The sequence below is a fragment of the Sprattus sprattus genome, assembly GCF_963457725.1.
Source record: "Sprattus sprattus genome assembly, chromosome: 19".
NCBI lineage: Eukaryota > Metazoa > Chordata > Actinopteri > Clupeiformes > Clupeidae > Sprattus > Sprattus sprattus.
Genome location: NC_137917.1, coordinates 20,906,543 through 20,930,976, shown reverse-complemented (window position 1 = coordinate 20,930,976; position 24,434 = coordinate 20,906,543). Strand labels below are relative to the sequence as shown.

General features: G+C 45.0%; 1 protein-coding gene across 2 annotated transcripts; it reads left to right on the top strand.

Moving 5' to 3' along the window:
* The first annotated feature begins 1,152 nt into the window (after positions 1–1,152).
* ago1 (argonaute RISC component 1) lies at positions 1,153–23,230 on the top strand. Of its 2 annotated transcripts, XM_080857576.1 has the most exons (19): positions 1,153–1,271; positions 5,767–5,953; positions 7,925–8,045; positions 8,310–8,491; positions 8,962–9,098; positions 9,619–9,777; positions 10,269–10,356; positions 10,736–10,883; positions 11,004–11,123; positions 12,121–12,243; positions 12,622–12,755; positions 13,307–13,491; positions 13,896–14,055; positions 14,632–14,722; positions 18,500–18,694; positions 19,773–19,907; positions 20,767–20,868; positions 21,268–21,467; positions 22,339–23,230. In XM_080857576.1, exons 1-19 carry the CDS (start codon positions 1,247–1,249, stop codon positions 22,445–22,447), a joined length of 2,601 nt encoding a protein of 866 aa, XP_080713702.1. In that variant the 5' UTR covers positions 1,153–1,246; the 3' UTR covers positions 22,448–23,230. The 2 variants fall into 2 exon arrangements, with proteins under 2 accessions (XP_080713702.1, XP_080713703.1); XM_080857577.1 differs by lacking the exon at positions 1,153–1,271 and having other exon boundaries at positions 5,928–5,953; positions 9,619–9,753.
* The last annotated feature ends 1,204 nt before the right edge of the window (positions 23,231–24,434 follow it).

Below are 24,434 nucleotides of genomic sequence, written 5' to 3'. Positions count from 1 at the left end.
GAATGTGGGAAGTCCAAGGAGGGTGAACACTTATGCAAGGCAGTGTAGTTAGTTTGTATGCAGCCTATAGCTACATACTACTTTGACAGTACCAATAGGAAACCGTTTCTATAAACATGACCACGAACTGGCACGATTTGGCATGGTATGACCTGTCTGAGCTACAATGATGTTTCACTGGAATTTAGCATGTCAAGTGAAGTTATAGAAAAGCATGTGATGACAAGGGCTCTGATGCAGGATATTGACTGTCTTGGAGAGAACAAAGTTGATCTGAAAGGAGCTCTGTCTCATGCTGGCTGCCAGTCTGCAGATTTATGTGGATGGCTAAGATCAAGTTTGTTGCCTTGTTTTTGATTATCCAGTACATGAATGCTGAATGATGATTAGATTGTGAAAGTGACTTAAATTATTGTAAAAAAAAAAATATATTGTATGTAAATTAACTTAAAACGAAATACATAGGCCTGCATTGCAAGATAAAATGAGATATTGTCATTTGAGGTAAATACCATCCTAAGAAATATAATGTTTTGGTAGCTGTGTACTTATTCATCGTTGATTATATTTAGTTTATAAAGCAGTTCTACTTATAGCTTCTTAACTTTTCTAAACGTTTTATATTATTCTAAATCATTAGACTATAAAGCGCATTATCTTTTTGATAGAAAAGGGACTTATGTCACTCACAGTGCAAACATCATGCCTTTACTGCTAATTATGAATGGTAAATTAGTCCGCCAACCTCCAGAGGGCAATAGTCAAGAAATAACGGCTTCATATTTAAACATTGAGCTGCCTGCAGAAACGATGAAGTGGGAGGGGGGGCTGTTGGAAATCGGGGGTGAAGGGCTGGCCGTTTTTGTTCCACTGGAGAATCCTGCTTGAACGGTGAGCAGGAATACAACAGACTACAACACCAAACAGCGCCGCGGGCATTTCGAGCAGTCGATCCGAATCAAGACCTTTTCCTAAGGGTAGTCTTGGAGAGTGGAAGGCGATTTTAGGAGCCCTTGCCTGAGAACAGCTTGGGGAGACCAGCAAAGAGAGCTATTGTCGTTAGCTACAACTCTGCGGGTCTGGGGTTCCAGCAGGGGCAGGGGGCGGGGGGTTACCGAGGAAGGAAAAGCCTGCACGCCGAGAGGAGGCTGGAAGTCTGAAACGCTTCCAGCAGCCTGACGCGGCCGGCGTTGTGGCGATATAGCTTTGGATTTGTGTATTGGACCCTCGCGGCTACGTGGATGGGATGGAGCCGGGACCATCTGGCGCTGGTAGGTCTTTCTACGCTGTCATTTCTGTTTGGTAGATTATGTCTCCAGGTGGACTAATATTGAAAAACATAACGAGGGAACTATCATATGACTTTTATTTTGCTCTGAAGAAACCACATCTGTTCTTGTCTCGTGTTCTTGGTGGTGCCTCAACGTTATTTTAATACGTGCAACATTTTGTTATAGACCAACATTAAAGTTAGCAAGCCATTGGTGCATAGGCTTGATTTTAATAGTGAAAGCCAGGCTGCCGAGTGCATTGACAATGTCCGAGGTCAGGGGCGGGGGCAGGGGGTCGTGGGAATTGTTAACCGTAGATGCTCGAGGTAAAGCCCGCCTTCCACCGAAGCAGCTGGGCGCACCCTTGGACCTCCCTGAAAACTCACGGGCGCGCTAGGACCTGAGCTCCCCCCCGCCCCCCGCCCCAAAAAATCCGGCCTTCTGTGTTATTGCTATTAAAATGTGCACTGACGTTGTTGGGGACAGTGCTCCCAGTTCCTGTCCATTTGCATCTGGGGGGATTATGTAACGACTGCAGTGACATAAATAAATCATTGCTAACCAACACAATAACACACATTTGTAAGATAGCTCAAAAGGAAAAGTCAGTAATAAGTTGTCGTACTTGTGTTTTCTCTCAAGTTGGTGAGGGCCTTGGAAGGGTCAGTATTAGTCCGCTTAATTGTGTGTCATAGCGCCATCTGTGGCGAAAAGCAACCAGGTGAATCGCTTAGCCCTTGACCAAGGGTGTAAACTTTGCAGTTGTTCATTTAGCTTATGTGAAGTGCGAGCTCTTTAGAGAATGTATAAGACCAACCAGCTCGTTTTCAGCAATACTGAGGTGCACCTTTAATCCTTGCCCTCTAACTTCCCAAGATTTTTTTACTGCGGTCTCCATCTGTGATAACTTTGGCTTGCCTGTTTGTCCTGATATTCTTGTCTGCTGAAACTCCTGGTTGAAGTCTTGGCCTACTTCATGCATTATTCTCTATGAGGGTGATCAGGAAGTGTGTATAGTAGGGCTAGTTCCCTAGTTCCTGAAACAGTACATTTGAGAGGTTATCTACACAACCACAGTTAAGGCGTCTAATTTGCTTTCAGATGACCAGAGATTTGAATCCTGTTTCACATAGTGGTGAAATAGACGAGAAGGACAGTCTCGCTGAATAAATATACATTTTAAAGAAAACAAAACAAAGAAGGCCTAGTCCAAGTGTAACTCAGCTCAGGAAACTGAAGTGTGAACCCCTGATGAGGGAATCACTTGCTTTCCCTCTCATCCAGTGCTAGCTTTGTGTCATAGACCAAAGGAACAGCTAGGCCTGCCATTGACACCCAGGGTCCATGTAAGACATCTGAAGGGGAGCCTCTTTAGCCAGTTCATGCACAGAGATGTATTTTACATGGTCTGTTTGGAGGCTTCTTTTGGCATGTCTTTTGGTGTGTAGTCACTAACCCTCCAGACTATGCAGTTTCATTTGTGAAAGTACTCACAAGGAATTGTAAATCAAACGAATGTCCTAGATATTGACAATTGAGTGTGTACAAAGTGGTGTATAACAACCCGTTTAGAATTCCAGAGTGTCCTTTGTGCCTTGGTCTGTAGGGACGTAGATATAATCGAAAAATCTCATTGGGGCTGTAGTTTTTTTTTCTAATACAATTTTGAAAATGTGACTATTGAGACATACCCTTTAATCGTGTTTTTGTTCCGTATCCTCAGAAAGATCTATATAAATGGTTTAAGTCAGTGCAACATCTTAACATAGGCAAGTGGTGGCCAGAATTCTTAACAGAGGTCACCATGGTTACCATGGAATGACCGTCCCAAATAAAGGGACCCAGAACAGTCTGTCAGAGGTCAAAGGCTGGAAGAATGGGGAGGGGGTTGCCAGGTGGTGCCTTTAGCGAGTACTGCACACTCTGGTGCACACTCACTCAACTAACTCTCCTGTCCACACACACACACACACACACACACACACACACACACACACACACACACACACTTTTTGTGCCTACGGTGAGACAGCTGGAGCTCCTGATGCCAGGCACAACCAGGTGGGTGCCTGGCAGATTTAGGGTTCTGAATCGGCAGCCTCCCTGTTGCCCTGGTTCTGGCTGCTCGCTCCCTCTGTCTGAGGGTGTTTGAGGGTGCGACTATTGTTTCCTGGTGCTGAAGCCGCGGCTGCTGCTTTCAAACCATCTGCTTTTGTTGGGTGAAAGTATGGTGTGTGTGTGTGTGTGTGTGTGTGTGTGTGTGTGTGTGTTAAGGGGGGGGGGGGGGGGGATATTTATTATCACCGCATCACAGTACAACGTGGAGATCGATGTCTGTTCGTTGTTCAGTGTCCCCGTATGCCCTGCCGCATAGCTGACACCATTCAAAAAATATGTCTTTGAAGTAACTAGTCCAGCATAATAAACTGTGACACCATGAAATTATCCTCTTGGTTCTTATCGAGTCTTGTGTGCATTGATCTCTTATGTATGATGAGTTTATAGTGATAGTGGGGAAACACTCTGTTTAGTGTGCCAGTGAGAGGGGTTAAGAGTTGTGATGGTTTGGTTGTTGCCGTGGCCTTGCATGGCTGGCCCTTTAAATGGTCTCTGATTGGGCTTATGAATGGGGGGCTGGTGGGAAGATCGGGAGATTGATGTGCTGGGGGCTCCCGTGGTGTGGGGAGTGTCTCCGTCACGCCTGTTGCTGGATGAATAAGGCCAAGATCCCAACACACACACACACACACACACACACACACACACACGTACTCTCTATCTCTGTCTCATACACGCACATACACATGCACTCAGTTGCACTCTCACACCCAAGTTTCCTTATCTCCATGACAATACGTGTTGCTGTGGAGTCGTCATGGTGAGCCTGGGAATGTTTTGTGGGGCCCTCGTATTTGTGTTGGTGGAGTTAGAGAGATGTGGGGGCGTGGCGTGGGCTCCTTCCCTGTCCTCGTTCAGTCTCTCTCTCTCTCTCTCTTTCTTTCTTTCTTTCTTTCTTTTTCTCCTTCCCTCTCTCTCTTTCGGTCTCTCCCTCTCTCTCTCTCTCTTTCTCTCTCTTTCTTTCTTTCTTTCTTTCTTTCTTTCTTTCTTTCTCTTCTCTCCCTCCCTCTCGCTCTCTCTCTCTTTGTCTTTCCCTCCCTCTCTCCCTCTCTTTCTCTCCTTCCCTCTCTCTTTCTCTCTCTCTCTCTCTTTCTCTGTCTCTCTCTCTCTCTCTCTCCCCGGTTCTTTGATAGAGACGGAGGGCAGCTGGGGTCTTTGTTGTGATGGAGGGAGGGTTCTCCTGGGATGGAGGGGTTAGGCCGTGGGCCCCCCTTTGAAACATCAGATCTCTACCAGTCCTCCTTGTACCCATCAGACCCCCCACCCCACCCCCTCTCGTGATTACATAAATACATTACAGTGTGTGTAAGGAGGAGTAATGGCCACCATTTATCCCCTAATCAGAGAGTTTATCAGCCTCTGTGGCGGCCAAAAGAAGTCACTCCCTCACGGCATCTTAAGACATTTGGCCATTGTAGAACGGTGAAATGATGGAGGAACACTTCATATATAACACTTCTCGCCTGTGAAAGTGTATCCTGTCACATCACATTACTGGCCTGTGAAAGTGTACCCTGTCACATCCAGTGGATGAGTCACATTCAACTATACACACGGTCTAGGAGTATCGAGGGGGGGAGGGGGGGGGGGGTTGTTTTGAAAGCACTACATTAATTATATGGCCTCTTCCAGTTGTTGTGTTAGTTGGTAGTAAAGTGATTGTTCCTTATAGTTTATGAGCTCTTTTGTCCAAAACTGTATTGGTCTATCTTACTAAATTATCTTGAATGTTTTAGAAGAGTGGAAGAGTCAGGAAGTAAAGAGTATGTGATGTTGTTTGTGAACGTATTACTAAATGTGCATATGTTTCTCTCCCAATCTTTTCTCTGCCTTGTCTTTCCCTCCCCCTCCCTCCTGTTGACTACCCCTTCGTCTTTGTCACCCTCTTCTCTTTTGTCCCTCGTTCATATCCTCCTCTTCTGTCACACACTCTACCACTCTTAATCCTGCCGTTCTCCCCCTATTCCTTTCAATTCTGTCCTACCCCCTCCCTCATCTCAATGCCACAATCAATTTTTATCCTCTCGACCTCCACATGGCTCTGTCTCTATCCCTCTCACTTCTCCCTCCTCTTTCTTTCCCTCTCCCTCCCTCTCTCTCTCCTTTCTCTTTTCCGCAATCTCCCATGCACCTACACTCCCTTCCTATTTCTCTCTTGTTTACTTTTGCCATCTCATCCTTAACTTTAACTTTGGTTTACTATTCTCTCTATACTATCCCCCTCCTCCCCACACACACACACACACACACACACACACACACACACACACACACATCTCTCTTACAACCACCCCCCTGCTCTGTTTCCTCTCTCTCTCTCTCTCTCTCTCTCTCTCTCTCTCTCACTCTCTCTCTGTCCTTTCCTGCCTGTCTGCAGTGCCCATGGGGCCGTACCCCCCTCCCCTCCAGCAGGTGTTCCAGGCCCCGCGGCGGCCGGGGTTTGGCACCGTGGGCAAACCCATCAAACTCCTGGCCAACTACTTCGAGGTGGAGATCCCCAAGATGGACGTCCACCACTACGAGGTGGACATCAAGCCCGACAAGTGCCCCCGACGAGTCAACAGGTAGCTGCCTTGGCTGGCCACTCTTGCCCTGCTCATCCAGTGTCTGACCAGTAGTCCCCATATCACATGTGGCTGCTGACTCTTAAAAGATGGGCCCCCTTCTTTAGTTCCAGATGCTCTTATACCATTGAGTGGTGTGTAAGATCTGGAGCTACTGCATTAGCTCACAAAGTTTGGAAGTCTGTAACTTGCCCTGAATTGTAAATGCTTGGTCTAGCGTGAGACGATAACAAGTTGGAGCAGGAAGCGTACACCAGTGTCTCGCTTTTTTCTCTTACCTCGCTTGAGATTCTCCCGCTTGTCATGCAGGGTTGTTTCGGGTCAGCTACATGTCAACACACACACACACACACACGCAAGGCATATTTACAGTCGGCCCAAAACCCGTGGTCCATGAGTCTGAACAGGGCCTGTATTTCATCCAGAAAGGTGACAGGGCTCTCTGCTTGATCCTACCCAATTAGAAAAATCCTGAACGAGAAATATGTAGAAAAAAAGGCTCCTAACATAGATCCCTAATTCAGTTAATTACCAGACTAGACCAGCGTCTGAGAAAGGCTTTCACCTTCCCTCAAGGAGGGGCTTAGTCTCCCAGTGTGTGTGTGTGTGTGTGTGTGTGTGTGTGTGTGTGTGTGTGTGTGTGGGAGAGAGAGAGTGGGGGTGTAAGGGGCATGGCTGGGAGTGTCTATTTATTGGCTAGAGTGTGTTCCTCAATGGGACTTGGGAACTCTTGAGTCAGGTCTAGTCAGGCTATTAAGGGATGGATGTGTTACAGTTCTGTGTGACGGCAATCAGCACCTACTTTTTTCTGCACACGTCAGGCAAATTCCCATGAGCCTGCTGCAGGCCTGATTGGGGAGTAAGGCCAGTCCCAGACTAATTGATGCTTTTTGCAGAGACATTTTAGCACTATAATATTAAGTCCAGGCTTAGATGTAATCCTCTTCTTGTGTCACAGTCGCGGCGTTTAACATCATGAAGTATATGTGATTGAAATCATATAATATCTCCTATAACAATAATGTCGTGAACGATTAAATGTATTAATTTAGCACACACTTTTAAAGCAAAGGTACGATTAAGCTAAGTAAATTAGGTGTTCTGATGCATCACCAGACTAGTTCAAATCAACCTCACAAAGCGCTGAAGTGCGAGAGGGGGTAAGGAAAGATATAAGGGGAGAGGAAGGAAGGAAGGAAGGAAGGGGTGTTTGGAAAGAAGGTGATCTCAGAGGAGATGAGAGATTTTTGGAGATAGAGACGGTTGGTTTGGTTGAAAATAAGTTTGGGAAAATAAGTGTGGGCTGGGATTGACTCGCGTGAAGAGATGGCAGATGTTGTTCCTCGGAGGAATGTAGTGCGAGGAAAGACGCAGTGCAAGCCTAAGTGATGGGGGTCAGGTAGATGGGTGCAGACGCAGTAGTCGCTTTGTAGGCAAGCGTTGATGACTTCAGTTCAATGTGAACGGCCACAAGTAGCCAGTGGAGTGACACAGGCTTGGATCATCTGAGAAATGATTCAGGGAATGCTTCAGGAAACCATTGAGCAGAGGTTGACAGCCCAGTCTGCATGGGTTAGTAGTACAGAAACGCACAACAACCTGAAACGCATAGTTGGTTAGATGCGACACACTGAGCTAACTTGCTGTTTACAAATGTTCTGTCTCTCACTTGGGTTTGTCATTGTGAACGCCTAAAGCATCCCTACAGTGACCCTACTCTGAACAGGAGGTTATACCTCATACCTCACATTGACCTATTAACAGATAGCACAAATGTCCTTTGCTCAACCCCCTACAGTTAAAAGGGAGTTGTTGTTGCCTCAGTGCTCGCTCTAGGGGTGTTCAGGCTCTTGGCTCTGTAAAATGCCTAGCGTGCACTGCTGGGTGAATCATGTCTGTCTTGTAGGGGAGTATGTCGCGTTGTGTGTTTCTCTTTGTGCCGCTGACATGGATCTGATGCTGTCCCCGCAGGGAAGTAGTGGAGTACATGGTGCAGCACTTCAAGCCTCAGCTGTTTGGCGACAGGAAGCCGGTGTATGACGGCAAGAAGAACATCTACACGGTGCTGGCTCTGCCAATTGGGACCGAGAAGGTAGGCAGAGACAGTGTGGCTATAACTGTATACTTAACATGTTTATTTTCTTCCTTTCTTTTCTTTCTTTGTTTCTTTTTCTTTCTTTCTTTCTTTCTTTCTTTCTTTCTTTCTTTCTTTCTTGTCTTCCTTTGTCTGCCTTACTCTCCCTATCAGAGTCTTCCTGTTTCTCCTCTGTTTCTCTTTTGCAAAATGATACACAATAAATATACAATGCTATGCTTCTGTCTCCTCACCTTCTCTATCTCCCCTCTCCTTCTTCAGGTGGACTTTGAAGTGACCATCCCGGGCGAAGGCAAGGACCGTATCTTTAAGGTGTCCATTCGCTTCCTGGCCAAAGTGTCATGGCGGCTGCTGCAGGAGACGCTGGTGAGCGGGCGGATGCAGGTGCCCCTGGACTCTGTGCAGGCGCTGGACGTGGCCATGAGACACCTGGCCTCCATGAGGTGCCTCATACACACACACACACACACATGCACACACACACACACACACACACACACACACACACACACACACACACAGACACACACAGAGACACACACAGACAGGTGCCTCATATTCTCTCTCTCTCTCTCATGCACACAGACACAGACACAGACACAGACACAGACACAGACACAGACACAGACACAGACACAGACACAGACACAGACACAGACACAGACACAGAGGTTCCTCGTATTCTCTCTCAACTCTTTCGCTCATGCACACGTACGTGAAAACTTACACACACACACACACAAACATGCTCTCACAGCCACACCATGCTCACATACTCGTATAGTGTTCCAATCTGTATTTAATACCGTCTTTAGTGTAGACCAATGAAGTTGGTAGTTCACAGTACTTTAAAAAGAAAATGCAAATGGCCGATTACCACTACTTCAACCCTCCTCCTTTTTTCCTCATTAAGGTACACCCCTGTGGGGCGCTCCTTCTTCTCTCCCCCGGAGGGGTACTACCACCCCCTGGGTGGAGGCCGGGAGGTGTGGTTCGGCTTCCATCAGTCCGTCAGGCCGGCCATGTGGAAGATGATGCTCAACATAGACGGTAAGTGGCCATTTCTCTAAAGATAGAAAGATAGATGGATATGTTATTAATCCCGAGGGAAATTTAGGTCATCCAGTAGCTCATACACTTATGCACTTGTGCAACTCACAGACATACATACATAAATCACGTACACATAGGGAGAACATGTTCACAAGGTGTTGGGTGTTTACAGATACAGGAATGGATCTGACCCTAAGGTACATTGTGCATAGATTGTGACAAGGAAAGTGTTCTTGTGCTGCAAGTGTGGATAGTGCAAAAAAGACCAGACGCTGAGATGTAAGCTAAGGCGTCAAACAGCAGTAATCCCCCATAAGAACGCATGAAATAGTGGGTAATTGAATTTTTCAGAGGCAAGCTTGATGAACGACGGCATGATTTTTTTCTAATATCCAAGTGCAGAAGGCGTTCTAGCCACGATAACAAGCCTCTTTATTTCAGCTCAGTACAGCCAATGTGTGGGTCCTTTAAGTGACTTTGTCTGTGCGTTTCTATCACTATCCCCATCCTCCTGCAGTGTCTGCCACGGCCTTCTACAAAGCACAGCCAGTGATTGAGTTCATGTGCGAGGTCCTGGACATTCGCAACATCGACGAGCAGCCCAAGACCCTAACCGACTCCCAGAGGGTGCGCTTCACCAAGGAGATCAAAGGTGGGCCTCTCACGACCCTCAAAGGTGCAGCCCCCCGACGTCTCCTGCACACATTCTTCATCATTGTCTTCCTCTCCCGACTTTCTGCCCATATCTCACGACCCTCAAAGCTGCAGCCCCCCTTACGACTCCTGCACACATACAGTACCAGTCAAAAGTTTGGACACACCTTTTGAGAAGTGTTTTCTTAACTTGTATTTTTTTCTACATTGTAGATTAATACTGAAGACATTTAAACTACGAAAGAACCCATATGGAATGATGTACTCAACAAAAAAGGGGTATCTACCATGTAGAAAATAATAAACGGAAAGAAAAAACTTTCGACTGGAACTGTACTTCATCGTCTTCCTCTCCCCACTTTCATGGCAACCAATACCTCCTCTCATCCCTGCTCTAGTCCTCTCCTCCTTTCTTCCTTCCTCCGCCTGTGTGTGTTTGTGTGTGTGTGTGTGTGTTTGTTTGTATGTGTGTGTGTGTGAGTGTTTGACCCTATCATTGGTGACTGTCGGCAGGTCTGAAGGTAGAAGTGACGCACTGTGGTCAGATGAAGAGGAAGTATCGTGTCTGCAATGTGACCCGTCGCCCCGCCAGCCACCAGACGTGAGCGTCCGTCCGGTCGCCTGTTTACACACAACACTCACACATAAAAAATATTCTAACTTAGCAATATGGTTAGCCATAAGATACGGTCCACAAGCTTTAGTCCATCTGGCCATGCTGGTTTACACTGAACACTCACACTCACACATAGAAATCTTCTCATTCAGGAATGTGGTTAACCATGAGATAGTCCATAAGCTTTAGTAGGAGTAATCTTGTAAGTAAAAAAAAAAGATAATGTGACTCCTTGGCCGTTCAATTTAACTTTTTACATGCATATAGAGAAAAACTTAATGTTGTTGGTTGTGTGATGGCTTTCCTTTCCGCCCATCACATTCCAGATTTTAATTCTTTTTTTGATCATTTTGTTCTCTTCCAGCTTTCCTTTGCAGCTTGAGAGCGGCCAGACGGTGGAGTGTACGGTAGCACAGTATTTCAAGCAGAAGTACAACCTGCAGCTCAAGTACCCTCACCTACCCTGCCTGCAGGTGGGACAGGAGCAGAAGCACACCTACCTGCCCCTGGAGGTGAGCCACGTCTGGAGTCAAATATCCACCCCTCTCTCTCTTGGACGGGACGGGATTTACCTGTTTTACACGTATTGGGTTCTTAGGAAACATTGGTTTTGTGTGTGCCTTCCCTGGCAGGTTTGTAACATTGTAGCGGGTCAGCGCTGCATCAAGAAGCTGACGGATAATCAGACCTCCACCATGATCAAAGCCACGGCGCGCTCCGCACCGGACAGACAGGAGGAGATCAGCAGGCTGGTTAGTGCTGACACCTAGTGGTCGGGGGCTGTACTGCAACAGAAAAAGTGGGGCCCATTAATTCTTGTTACCGTGTACTGAATATGTAATGAATTAACAAACACAATTGGATTTTATATTAGTTCACGCTGTTATAAGATGATAATGCTAAAATTAGATTATGGTTAGGGTTAATGAAAAGTGCATAGGTTATATCACTTAAGCACACAGAGCTGAGATTTTTGAGGTAGGTGATTACATGTTCAAAGTTCCTATGCTGGGACATAATACAGCTGCTGTACTGACTGGATGTGTTGGTTCAAGTTGTTAATCACTCTGCTGTTCTGTAGCCTAAATTCACCTTAAATGCAGAACGTTAAGTTTGAAGAGGTAGAGATAACTTAAAACCCTTAAGTGTATGTTCATGCTTAATCAGCCTGAAATAAAATGTAATAAAGGCTCCACCAGCTGGGTGCCTGCAGTTTCAAGCATAGCTTAAGCTGGTGCAGCAGTTAGTTATGTGTGAAATGCTGTTAGCGGAATCATCTGAATTTGACCTTATGACCACATGCTGCTGATTTGAATTAAGCGTGTGTATGGCAGGAAGCAATTATACCATGCCTCATTCAGATTTTGGATGTGTTCCTACACACACTCGCTCTTGGCCAGTGGCTGTTCATTAAAATAACTCATAATGTATTTTGGGATGACTCATACCCGGACCATATGTCTGTGGTGAAAAAAAAAAGAGCGTATTTTTAGTGCAGCGTGATTGATTTAAAAAGTGACAAAACAAAGACACAAAAAACTATTTAGACATTAATTAAATGTCACCTTAAGCACTGTGAATACAATGTAGCTTTTTGGACTACCCCCCCCCCCTGTTGTAGTACAGTATTAGCAGTACAGAACACAGAGCTGTTAAAACTTCAGAGCCCTGCACCCCGTTCCTCCTGAATCACGAGCAGATTGTCACGTCGGCTCGGCTGTGATTTGGTGTTTGTGTGGCTGTCCTCAGATGAAGAACGCCAACTTCAACCTGGACCCCTACATTCAAGAGTTTGGCATCAAGGTGAAGGACGAAATGTCTGAAGTGACGGGGAGAGTGTTGCCCGCTCCCATCCTGCAGTACGGCGGCCGGGTAAGCAGCCCTCTTACTCTTATGTTATTTTAGGGCGGTGTCTCTGACCCGAGACAAGACATCACCACTGTCATTGGACAGATCTGTTATTTAAGGGCGGTGTCTCTGACCCGAGACAAGACATCACCACTGTGATTGGACAGATCTGTTATTTTAGGGTGGTGTCTTTGTCCCGAGAGAAGACATCGCCGCTGTCATTGGACAGATCCTTGTCTTAAAATCTCAGAACCTACACAAAATATTTGAAAAGTATATTGATTTAGTTATTTTGGTGCCTTTGTTATGAACTGAAAACCTGGAATACACGTGGGGGCCTACTGATTTGTCCGTTTTCACTTGGGCCCCCTCCGCTGGCTGAAGCAGAATGATCTTTTACAGAACCGCGCGATCGCCACTCCCAACCAGGGCGTGTGGGACATGCGGGGGAAGCAGTTCTACAACGGCATCGAGATCAAGGTGTGGGCCATTGCCTGCTTCGCCCCGCAGAAACAGTGCCGTGAGGAAGTACTCAAGTAAGTTATGCTGAGAGGGTACACACACACGTGTGTGTGTGTGTGTGTGTGTGTGTGTGTGTGTGTGTGTGTGTGAGAGAGTGTGAGTGTGTGAGTGAAGTACTCAAGTAAGTCATACACTCCTGTCTCTGTGTGTGTGTAGATATGTATATATATTTCTCTCTTTTATCATGTTTTTGTTAACAGTAACATGTTTTCCCTGAGGCTTTCACTAAATATTAAAGCCAATTTGTTCTGCATGCTTGATTCTGACCATCTGTTCCTGCCTGTAAGAGACACACCAGTGGCTTTCATGTTGGACTCGATAGTTCTCATGAAGAACCAGCTGTGATGCAAAGACAGATTTGAACTTGTCTGTTAAAGCCAAACCAGGGTGTGGATTATACATCTTAAGACGTAAGACGAGTTCAAGCACAAGGCAGTTTTTTTGGCTGTTAAGCTACTATGGTTATTTTCCCGGTGAAGAGAGACTATTCTGGATTGGATTTGTTGTTTTTGTCTGAAATGGTGGACGTCTAGCTGTTGTCAATAATGTAATCAATGTGTTGTAGGAACTTTACGGACCAGCTGCGCAAGATCTCTAAGGATGCCGGGATGCCCATCCAGGGCCAGCCGTGCTTCTGCAAGTACGCACAGGGAGCCGACAGCGTGGAGCCCATGTTCAGACACCTGAAGAACACCTACTCTGGCCTGCAGCTCATCATCGTCATCCTGCCCGGCAAGACCCCAGTCTACGGTAGGAGGGAGAAAGAGAGAGAGATACTTTTCACATTCATAATTTCAGCTGAGTAGTTAAAACAGTCCATTTAGTCCTTTCAGGCATTGCTGCCGTAGCTCTCTGATAAGATTGTGGAATCAGCTGTTTAGCAAGTATCCAATTAGTCATTCATTTCAACTGAGTAAGCAAGAATGAGAGATAATGGCCAGACCTCCCTTCATGCTTCATATACACTAAGCACATATTCTCTCTCGCCCCTCTCCCCCGCTTTCTGTTTCTCTATCTCTCCTCCTTTCTTTCTCTTTCACTCTCTCCCTCGATCTCCTTCACTCTTTTTCTTTCTTTCTTTTTCTCTCTTTCTTCCTCTCTCTCTCTCTCTCTCTAATCCTTTCTTTCTTTCCTTCTTTCTCTCATCCCCCCAGCTGAGGTGAAGCGGGTTGGAGACACCCTCTTAGGAATGGCCACTCAGTGTGTGCAGGTGAAGAACGTGGTGAAGACGTCTCCTCAGACCCTCTCCAACCTCTGCCTCAAGATCAACGTCAAGCTGGGCGGCATCAACAACATCCTTGTCCCACACCAACGGTGAGTTTGGCCTCAGTAGTTGTAGAGCATTTGCAAGGTCCTTTGACAGTACTTTGGTCTGTAATTGAACAGGCAAAAATACTGTCAAAGGACCTGGCAAATATTCTACAACTACATTCAGAGCTGACAGTTTGACAGTCATTTAATAGATACCTTTATCCAAATGAATGTGCAGGACATATAGGTTTATCAGTATGTAAACCTTATGGGAATGAGAGTCTCGCTCTATTGCTTTGTGTGAATATTGTTGCATTGGAGTTTGCTACAAACTGCAATAGAATCTGGAATATTTGTTTGAAGTCTGAAGCTGTTCCAGCTGTTATTAGTCAACTGTTGAATAAAGACCAAAACCATTACAGTGTAAAGTCCTTGCTAAACTATTACATCTTGGGAGTTCTGAGTAGAGTTAAGCTGTTAAGAATATTAAAGGTCTTTCCTGGCCAAAGGTCATTAGATTTGATTGATATGTGTGTGAATGTTTATTGATGACTGTCGTCCAGCATAATCGGAGTGAAGAAAAACTTTTGATACGGTGAAATGTGTGTTTAATGAACTCCGCCATTGCCCTCCCCTCAGGTCTGCAGTGTTCCAGCAGCCTGTCATCTTCCTGGGGGCAGACGTCACACACCCACCAGCTGGGGACGGGAAGAAGCCCTCTATCACTGCGGTAAGCTTGGCTTCACACACACACGCACACAGATACACACACACACACACACACATGCACACACACACACACACACACACACACACACACACACACATACACACATACACACACGTACAGCACCTTCCACAATTATTGCCACCCCTGGGAAAGATTCATAAAAAAAGGGTTAGAAGGAAAAAAAAAGAAGTCCCTCCTGAAGAAATTATTATTTTTAACAGGCTTTCAGGCAGTAATCCGTGACTTGTTTCACTGGGGAATGAATAGGAAGTGACACACAGGCCAAATTCCCTTTACTTATTGTTCAGCATTGGAAAGATAAGCGAACACACAAATCAAAAAAGGTAAAAGTGTGCTGACCTTTATAAGTCAGGGAATATATTGTAAAAATGTGTATGTATGTTACAGAAAAATATTTACTCATCAGAAAATGTCCATGTCTACTGTTCAAAAGTAGAGAGAGGCAACACATCCTCAAGGATCTCTGTTGGAGAGTTACAGAACAAAGTAGCATCTTGGGGGTCTACAAACCTACCATCAAATGCTGTCTCCATGCCAACCGATATATGGAAGGCATGTCATAAAAAAAGCCTTTCTCTTCATTTAACCACAAAGATAAAGGCTTGGAGTTTGCTATACGCTACTGGGACATTCATTTGAACTGAGATCTATGGTCAAGTGACATGAAAATTGAGCTTTTTGGCCAGAAACATTCAGGTAGGTTAGGTGTGTAAAGAAGGATGACTAAACTGGAAACCTGATCCCTACCATTAGTTTGAGGGGCTGTGATGTGGCGCTGTTTTTCCTCCAAAGGCCCTATAAATATCATTAGGGTACATGGCATCATGGACTCCATGAAAAACCAGGACATTTTAAATCCAAATCTGGCTGCCTCTGCCAAGAAACTAAAACTGGGTCGCCGTTGGATCTTCCAGCAGGACAATGATCAAAAACACATGTCCTGATCAACACAAACATGGTTAACTGAACACAGAATCAAGCTTCTTCTAGGGCCATCTCTGTCCCCTGGCCTAAACCCCATAGAAAACCTGTGGGATGTGCTAAAGAGGAGAGTGCACATGGAAGGACCTAGGACCCTGGGAGATCTGGAGAGATTCTATTAAGAGGGCGGTTCTCAAATGTCCTGCTCTGTCTTCTCCAACCTAATGAAATAATATAGGAGAAGACTCAGTGATGTTTTATCGGCCTTATAAGGGAGGCTATAAAAAATATGAACTGCCCAGGTGGCAACAATCTTGGCCCATTTGGAAAACAATTATTTCTTTATGAGATTTTTTTTTTTTTCTCTCCAAAACATTTACTTCAATTGAAAGGTTGGATTTTTATAACTTTTTGATATGAGATCGAGCTAATTCACCAAAGGGTGCATTTCTTATAACTATTCATCTTTACCAGGGGTGCCAATAATTGTGGATGGGAATGACTTATAATGTGTCAGCAGTGAAACATACAGTTATACTGTAAAACCTCTGTCTCTGAATGAATAACAACCCCCCTCCCCCTCTTCACTAAATTATTTATTTATTTTTTTAACCCACAACACACTGACAAAGGAAGTAAAATACAGTTAGAACACATTCCTAAGGGCTGAGTGTTTTTCATTTAACAAGGTCTGCCAAACCATTCTCTTTTTTTTTTTTTGTAGAAGAGTTATTTTTAGTGAAAAGATACTTGAGAAGATGGTGACACAGCCGTAATGAGCCATAATGAAGACCTTCTTGTCTTGTGGTAGCCGGTACCTCCTACTGCCTCGGGCCAGCAGGGCCACCAGTTCTAGGTTTCCGAGTGAAAGGAAGAGAGGGCAGATGTGTTCCGAGAGCGAGATGGAGAGTGAAGGGTAGGAGTGTCTGAGCGAGCGGATGGTTTGCATATGAGTCACGAGAAGGCAGGAAATGACATCAGCCCTCACCCTGACGATCCGAGGCGGTGCGGAGCATCCTGCTCTTATGGTTGCCAAGAGATGGTGACACAGCGCTGAGTCAGAGCGTGAAAGTCTGTTGGTGTGGATGCGGGCTTATGGACCAGTGGGCTGTAATGTGTGTGTGTGTGTGTGTGTGTGTGTGTGTGTGTGTGTGTGTGTGTGTGTGTGTGTGCGTGTGCGTTTCTGTGGGCGTTTCCGTGTGTGTAAGTTTGTGTCTGCATTTGGACAGTGTCTACGTGTTGTGGTCAGAGTATGACGATGCATCATAGTGTAATGGGCGGCTGCTGGACACATGTAATGACTCGGTCCAGTCCCACAGGAGCCAGCCTGTAACCTGGGCGTCAGACACACACACACTCACACACTTCCACATGTACCGCAAGCTGTTTGGGAGCTCTAGAATAGTCCATTCATCAGGGGGTTTATTTTAGTTATTCGTTATAGTTTGTTTTTCTTCACCTGTGTTTGTTTTATTTCCTGTATCAACGGCCTTCCTTTTCATGTATGTTATGTGTTTATTAATAGACATAAACATGTGGCAGATGACTGCTTTAGAGTTTATATTCTGGAGTTTTTCTTTTCAACATAACTGCCATCTGTCACAGTGCTCCTAGGCGGCTGATTACTCCACACATCATGTGGTAAAGGCTAACAGACAGGCAGACAGCATTAACAAGAAAACCTGCTCACAGCATTTAAACGTAAACAAAACAGCTCTTTCTAGGAAGCACATATGCTCACACCATTCACTTGTAGTTGTTGGTCTTTTTTTTGTGTGTACAAGGTTCTGTACTTTGCAAGCTCTTTGGGTGGGTGGTTGGTTGGTTGGTTGGTTGCATGCTTATGCAGGCAATAATCTCTATCGATGCAGATCAAGTAGAAAGTGGTTACTGCTGTTGCTAAAGCTGACCTCATAACTAGTATTCAGTTTGACGGCATGCATATGCAATTACATGCTGCATACAAAATCCCAAAAATTCACTTGAAATAGTCCAAGCTTTCAGTAAAGTATTACATTTGAATGTACGGACACGTGTAGCTTAACAATAGTTTTTTGATGTGGTTCACATTTCTATTTTGAGATCTACAGTACTGCATACTTGGCACCTCCTCTAAACGATTATGAGGCGTCCTCATTTACCTGGAACAGGACATAAATACCACAAAAGGCGGCTTTATGGAAATCTGCAGTTTGTATAGTCGTATAGCAGAAAGAGATTAGGTTGAAAAAAATCCAGATTATTTTTGAATATAGCGCCTACAAGAAGTGGCCAGTGTGGTAGAAGCAATGCAGATAATTGGGTAGAGACTACCTATCTTTTTCTGTCACTTGAGATTTAGACAAGTTCCAAATAATTTCATGTGACGTTAAGGAGCTTAACTCCTACAGTTCTAACTGTTGGTGTAGTAAGCATTTTAAAGCATTTTCTTGGGCAGCGTCCTTGAGCAGCTTTCTCCCGTCTCCAAAAATTCTCAGGCTGCTTTTGACCTATTTATTGATCCCCTGGTGAGCATGTTGTTAGGTCTGAATCCGTGTGTATCCTCGTTTCCCATGGCTTATTATTAGCTGACTGGCTAATTACTTATGCTAAAACTATAACACTGCCGATTCAAACAGGTGATAGAAGTTAGACTCACAATTACTCATACATTCATTCAATGTGTACAAACATGTGTCTAAACATAAATTATAGAGGACTCACTTCTTTATAGTAATAGTGGACTAAAACACCTCTTTCATGGCATGCTTGATCCTTCAAATAAAACTATCTTGCCCTGGACTGTTCATTCTTGTATTACTCTCCTTCATCACGGCTCTGTCCTTCTGTGTGTAGGTGGTGGGCAGTATGGACGCCCACCCCAGCAGGTACTGTGCCACGGTGCGGGTGCAGAGGCCCAGACAGGAGATCATCGAGGACCTTTCGTTCATGGTGCGTGAGCTGCTTATCCAGTTCTACAAGTCCACGCGCTTCAAGCCCACCCGCATCATCTTCTACAGGGACGGAGTCCCCGAAGGACAGCTGCCACAGGTACCAATGATTCTTCTTCTACCACCACACAATCCTAACCCCTCTGCGAAATGGTCTCCAGCTCTACCACCACACAACCCTAACCCTCTGTGAAATGGTCTCCAGCTCTACCGCTGATCTTCCCCTTGGTAGCTAAAATGGGAAACGCTGCTCATGTCTATTGCACTTTTTTTTTATATATTCAAAATGAGTGAATTCAGCTGTCTGTGCCAGCTGGTTGGTGGAAATGAAAGTAGGTGAAATGGAACTGAAACGAAGTTACTAGCAGAACAATAAAGGATCAGTTTCTGTAGGAAATTTCCCAAGGACCATATAGGTGATCTAACAATGAAATGGACAATGGATAATCTTTAACATCTCTTCCAGTTTTGTGGTTGAGCTGAGTTTCAACTAGATTCATTTATCTTCCCTGTTGAGGAAGTTGAAAGATTTAATAAAAGTAGTAGAACAAAACTAGCAGTGGCTAGTTCATTAAGTTTGTTTATGTTGTTGTTAAGTCTGGTGCTCCAGTCCCTAAAAGAGCTTTTATCATCTTTTATATGTGCCAGCATAACTGTCTTTAAATGGTTTTCATTCACTGAAGACTTGAGGCAAACACTATTTGAAAGGGTGACTTTTGTTTAGACTTCTTGTGATAAGTGATACAGAAACGTTGTAGGAAAACAGAAGCTGCATATTTGAGGCAACTTCTCGCGTCGTGTAACACATAAAATGTTGTCAACATTCCTCTAATTGGACTCGTTAAGTGAGAGTGAAAGTGTGGTGATGTTTATAGTGAAGGTGGTAAGTGAGTCTGTATGACTGACTGATAACTGAGCGTGGATGACCTCATGGGATGACTGAATACAAATATGGCTGAAGCAGCATGACTCTGCTGTCTTCCTCTTTGTGTTGGTCTTAAGGTTTTTCAGTATTTACATAAGCTGTGTGAAATGAGCCAGAGTTTTTATAATGGAATCATACAAGACTTTGTCAGAAACTGCATTTACAATCAGAACCTTTGCTTCACTTTTAATTATTACTTTTTCTGGTTTGTCTCTCTCTCACTCTCTCTCTCTCTCTCTCTCTCTCTCTGCAGATCCTACACTACGAGCTACTTGCCATCCGAGATGCCTGCATCAAGCTGGAGAAGGACTACCAGCCGGGCATCACCTACATCGTGGTGCAGAAACGCCACCACACCCGCCTCTTCTGCGCCGACAAGTCAGAGAGGGTGAGTCTCTCTCTTTCTCTCTCTCTCTCTCTCTCTCTTTCTCTCTCTCTCTCTCTCTCTTTCTCTCTGTCTCTCTCTCTTTCCCTCTCCTCCCATTGTTGGGTAGCTGTCAGTCATGCATGATGTTTCTGCTACTGGTGTCTGGACATCTAAAGCCACTTCCTCACATATGTTAAACCTTCTGGACAATATGCTGCTATTTATGATACTTTGTACAGGTGTTTGTAATGATGATGTTGTTGGTGGGGTGGTAGTGTGTGTGTGTGTGTGTGTGTGTGGGGGGGGTATTGTGGGCAGAAATGTGTGTGAGCATGCGTGTGGGTATGGGGGGAGGGGTGCTGGGTGAGGGGTATACAATTCTCTCCATTCAGTAGATGGCCATTTAGATTGCCATGACGTCTAGACTGCTCAAAAGCATGCCATTTAAGAAAAGTGGTCACAAAAAGCTGTATGTTTTGAAAGGGATGACGCAGGCCTTGATGTGATATGATGGGTGATGATGCATTGAGATCCCAGACCTCTGGAACATTGCTGTCCGCCACACAACGCGCTGCAGCAGTAAACATACCTGAACAATCAGAGGCTCTTACCTCAGGACAGCCTTTCATAAAGATGCACACACTGGAGCTATTCTCTGTGGGATTGGTTGCTAGGTCTTGTTACTAAGGGGATTGCTAAGAAGACTATCTCAGCCTGGCTGTGTGTCTGAAGTTTTTTTTTTTTTTTTAAATGTCTATATAAGCTGCTCACCAAAAGCCTCTTTAACAGAGGAATTATTAAATCCAGTTGTGAAGAATCACTTTGTTTTGACTTGGGAACATCAGTGTTTTGAAAATATTTGTTTTTCACCTCTGCTCAGATTGGGAAGAGTGGTAATATCCCAGCAGGCACCACGGTGGACACCAGCATCACTCACCCCTTTGAGTTTGACTTCTACCTGTGCAGTCACGCAGGCATTCAGGTGAGCTACCCCAGGAGGCCTTGGACTTTCCAGAGCAACTTCTGCCATTGCTCCTCTGTTGCCATGGTGATCGTTCGCCGCTGGTAGCAGTGTATTCTTGGCTCACGCCATCCCCTCTCCTCTGAGGTCTACTGCGCACAATTTTACGGTCTCGTGTCGCATACAAGGATCTATATTTAGATGATGGTTACAGTTCACAGATTTTCTTATATTATTTATCGAACGCCAATGCTGTGCTGCTGTTTTTGATTTGAACTACCATTTATAATCCGTCGTTGTAAATGTATTTCAGTGTATTGAAAACACAATTAACTACTTTAGTGACAAATTGTCAAATTGCAGAGTAATTTAATTATAATGCCTGTGGTGTATTAATATTAAGCCTTGTTTACTTGAAAGGGCACGAGCCGCCCCTCTCACTACTACGTGCTGTGGGACGACAACCGCTTCACTGCGGACGAGCTGCAGATCCTCACCTACCAGCTGTGCCACACCTACGTGCGCTGCACCCGCTCCGTCTCCATCCCCGCGCCAGCCTACTACGCCCGTCTCGTGGCCTTCCGCGCCCGCTACCACCTGGTGGACAAGGAGCACGACAGGTGAGTGTGCGGACAGTGACTCCAGCTTCAACCACCTCACTGCACATTGGTGACTGGGGAAAAAAACTATTTCTGCAGATTTTTTTTAATGATAAATGAAACAGAAATCTCCAATATGCACTAACCCACTAGTGAGCACTGAATGACAACAAAATATTGGGTGCCATTTAACTCATGGCAATGTCGGTGTCCGTACGGCCCTGATTTCAAATTATACGGCAGTTGAAACTGTCAGAGTTTGAAGAATTGATTAAACATTTTCATTATTTCAAAATAGACTATTCACAGTAACAGTTTAAAGCAGCAGTAAGGAGGTTTGGTGGGAAACTAGCAATCTAACTGCTGAAAAGGCATGCAAAAACCATACGAACACCAACAGCAGCACAGTTGGAACTGATAAAGGCTAGCTAGCTAGTGCATGTTTCTTGGTGATTTAGTTGGCGATGCCATGCTGTGAAAGCATTTGGAACTACAGGTGTGTTTATCGGTCCTTCACATGACCATATACCATGAAAATGAATTGGAAGATGATACTAGTACTAGTTGCTTATATAAAAAAGTGCTTACCAAAGTGTTCAAATGGTTGCATACTGTCTCTTTAACTATGTTGGCTCAAGTTCAGCTTCAGCTTTTTGTCCTCCTGAGGAGCTGCTGTGTAATGCTGCATTGCGTTGTCATTGCGTTGTCATTGGTTGAAATCTTCCCATGTGTCATTGTGCTTAGATCATGCCTGAATGTTGCCATGACATCACCCAGCTGCTTAGAATGAATGACCTGAGTAATGTGATTGGCTGAGAAAGAATACAACATATGTTAACAACACATGTTAACTGGAATTAATTGGTCTCCTCTTCTTTCTGTTTTCGAGCAGTGGGGAAGGAAGCCATGTGTCGGGGCAGAGTAACGGTCGGGACCCCCAGGCTCTGGCCAAGGCTGTGCAGATCCACACCGACACGCTGAGGACCATGTACTTTGCCTGAGCACAAGCACACCAACAGCTCGACCTCATATCACTCTTCATTCTATCCCACCAAGTCTGGGTGCGGCATCAGACGTTTCCTGACCACTCGAGCCCCTCCCTCCTCAGCCCACTTCCCACCTCTTGCTCGAGACGAACCTTCAAGTGCACCACGCACACACGCACCACAGTCTTATCAGGGGTGACCTTCAACACAGCACCTTGTTCCCAAAACTACATGAAGATTCTGAAGACGATGAAGATTTCTCTGTTTGGATTTACTTGGCAGGCCCAATATGCCCCTGCAAGTTCCTCTCTCTTTCTGTTGGTTCCTTTTGTTTCTTACTTTCTTTTAAAGAAGAGGAATGGTATTAGTGTTGTGTACTACCTTTGCTCTTTCATGTATGAAATGTATGCATGTATGCAATATTGAGAGGAGGACTGAGTGAAGTTGAACCTATGAAGTTTTTTTTGTTTTGTTTTTGTTTTTTGACACCACAACACTGCCTCGAAATTAGCTCCACGTCTCGGAGACCAGTGTTTGTGCCCCTTTTGAACATTACACACACGCACCCACACACCACCTACACTTAAATCAGGAGTGGGACAAAAAGACTACCCTCACTCTTGTGTTTATTTTAATTTTTATGAATGACTATTATTACATTTTTATCATTTAAATTGGAAAAGTACGATTATTTTTTTTTAAATGGCCTTGATTGATGCCATAAATGTAATGGTACATTAGCACTTAGTGTGTTAGCGTTGTAGACTGCGTATGCCCAGCATCCATGAAGTGTCTCTGTGTATGACTTGCATTAGTGTGACCCATTACAGAGGTGGTGGTGGTGGGGGGGGGGGGGGGTGTAAGAGGCTGTAGCATTACTTTAGGTGCAGAGAGCACTCCTCTGATCCTGCCCTCAACGTGGGCAGAGTCATTTGTAGCCAAACTTTGCATAGACTTAGCTAGTGCCAGGTGAGAATGGCAGAATTAGCCAAAAAGAAAAGAAGAACCTAAAGTAAATAGATAGAACAGACCAATGAGTGCTTTAAGTATTAGGCTCAGCACACCGAACACTGAAACCAGCATTGTAAACCAGCCAAATGTCATGCCAACCATCCAGAGTCCAGGGTGCAAGCGTCACGTTGGGGGATGCTACTCCTTTCATCTGGCACTTCCTGTAACTGAATGATCCACTTCCTCTAGAGATGAAATATATATAAATGCTCTTGTTCTTTTTTTTTTGTTTTGTTTTTTTGTTTATTTGTACATTTTATTTCATTTTATTTTTTTGGGAAATATTTGTTATTTTGCCTTTGCTGCCACGACCAGTAGGTCTCGAAACCATACTGTCACTTAAGACCTAGTCCTTCCTATGCACCTGTCACAAGAGTCCCCTCTCTATACCCACACCCACAGGTAACTGGAGTGAGCAATACAAAAAAGAAATGCTGTTTTGAATGATGGCATCCACGCTCGCGGACACAGTCCTGTCCATGACACAACCTTGAGAGTGGACCAGCCTCTCTCACAACACCCACTCATAGTGTACATTCCAGCACGGAGAAGGACGCATACAGATGCAGCACTGGCTCACACACATGTAATGCAATGCACGAACACAGACCATGAAGCACACTTCAAAAACTAGAACTTTGTTTTGTTTTGTACATATTAACCTTCCGCCATTGCTTGGCTTCAGTCACCAGAACTCCTCCCCTCGCCCTGCCACGAAGTACAAACATACATATGCACACACTAGATTCCCCCAATGCACCTTTGTTTATTTCCCATGTATACCAATGCACCGCCTTAAAAACTGCCACTTCTTTCCACAAACGACACACACACATTCAGCACACAGATTTTACTGGCCTCTCTCTCACCCTTCGCACCCTCCCCCACCCCGGCCTGTTGGCTGCAGACGCCCATTGGTGCACTGTGGGCGCTGGCCACACAGAAGTGAGCGTCTCCCCTCAGGCCCGTGGGGTTTCAAGCACTCATCTCA

What these genes read in the sequence shown, in the direction of transcription:
- ago1 (XM_080857576.1), top strand. Translation starts at nt 1,247, where the DNA reads ATGGAGCCGGGACCATCTGGCGCTG. An exon ending in CCGAAGGACAGCTGCCACAG is followed by an intron (nt 18,695 to 19,772) that starts GTACCAATGATT and finishes CTCTCTCTGCAG; the next exon opens with ATCCTACACTACGAGCTACT. An exon ending in GCAGTCACGCAGGCATTCAG is followed by an intron (nt 20,869 to 21,267) that starts GTGAGCTACCCC and finishes TTTACTTGAAAG; the next exon opens with GGCACGAGCCGCCCCTCTCA.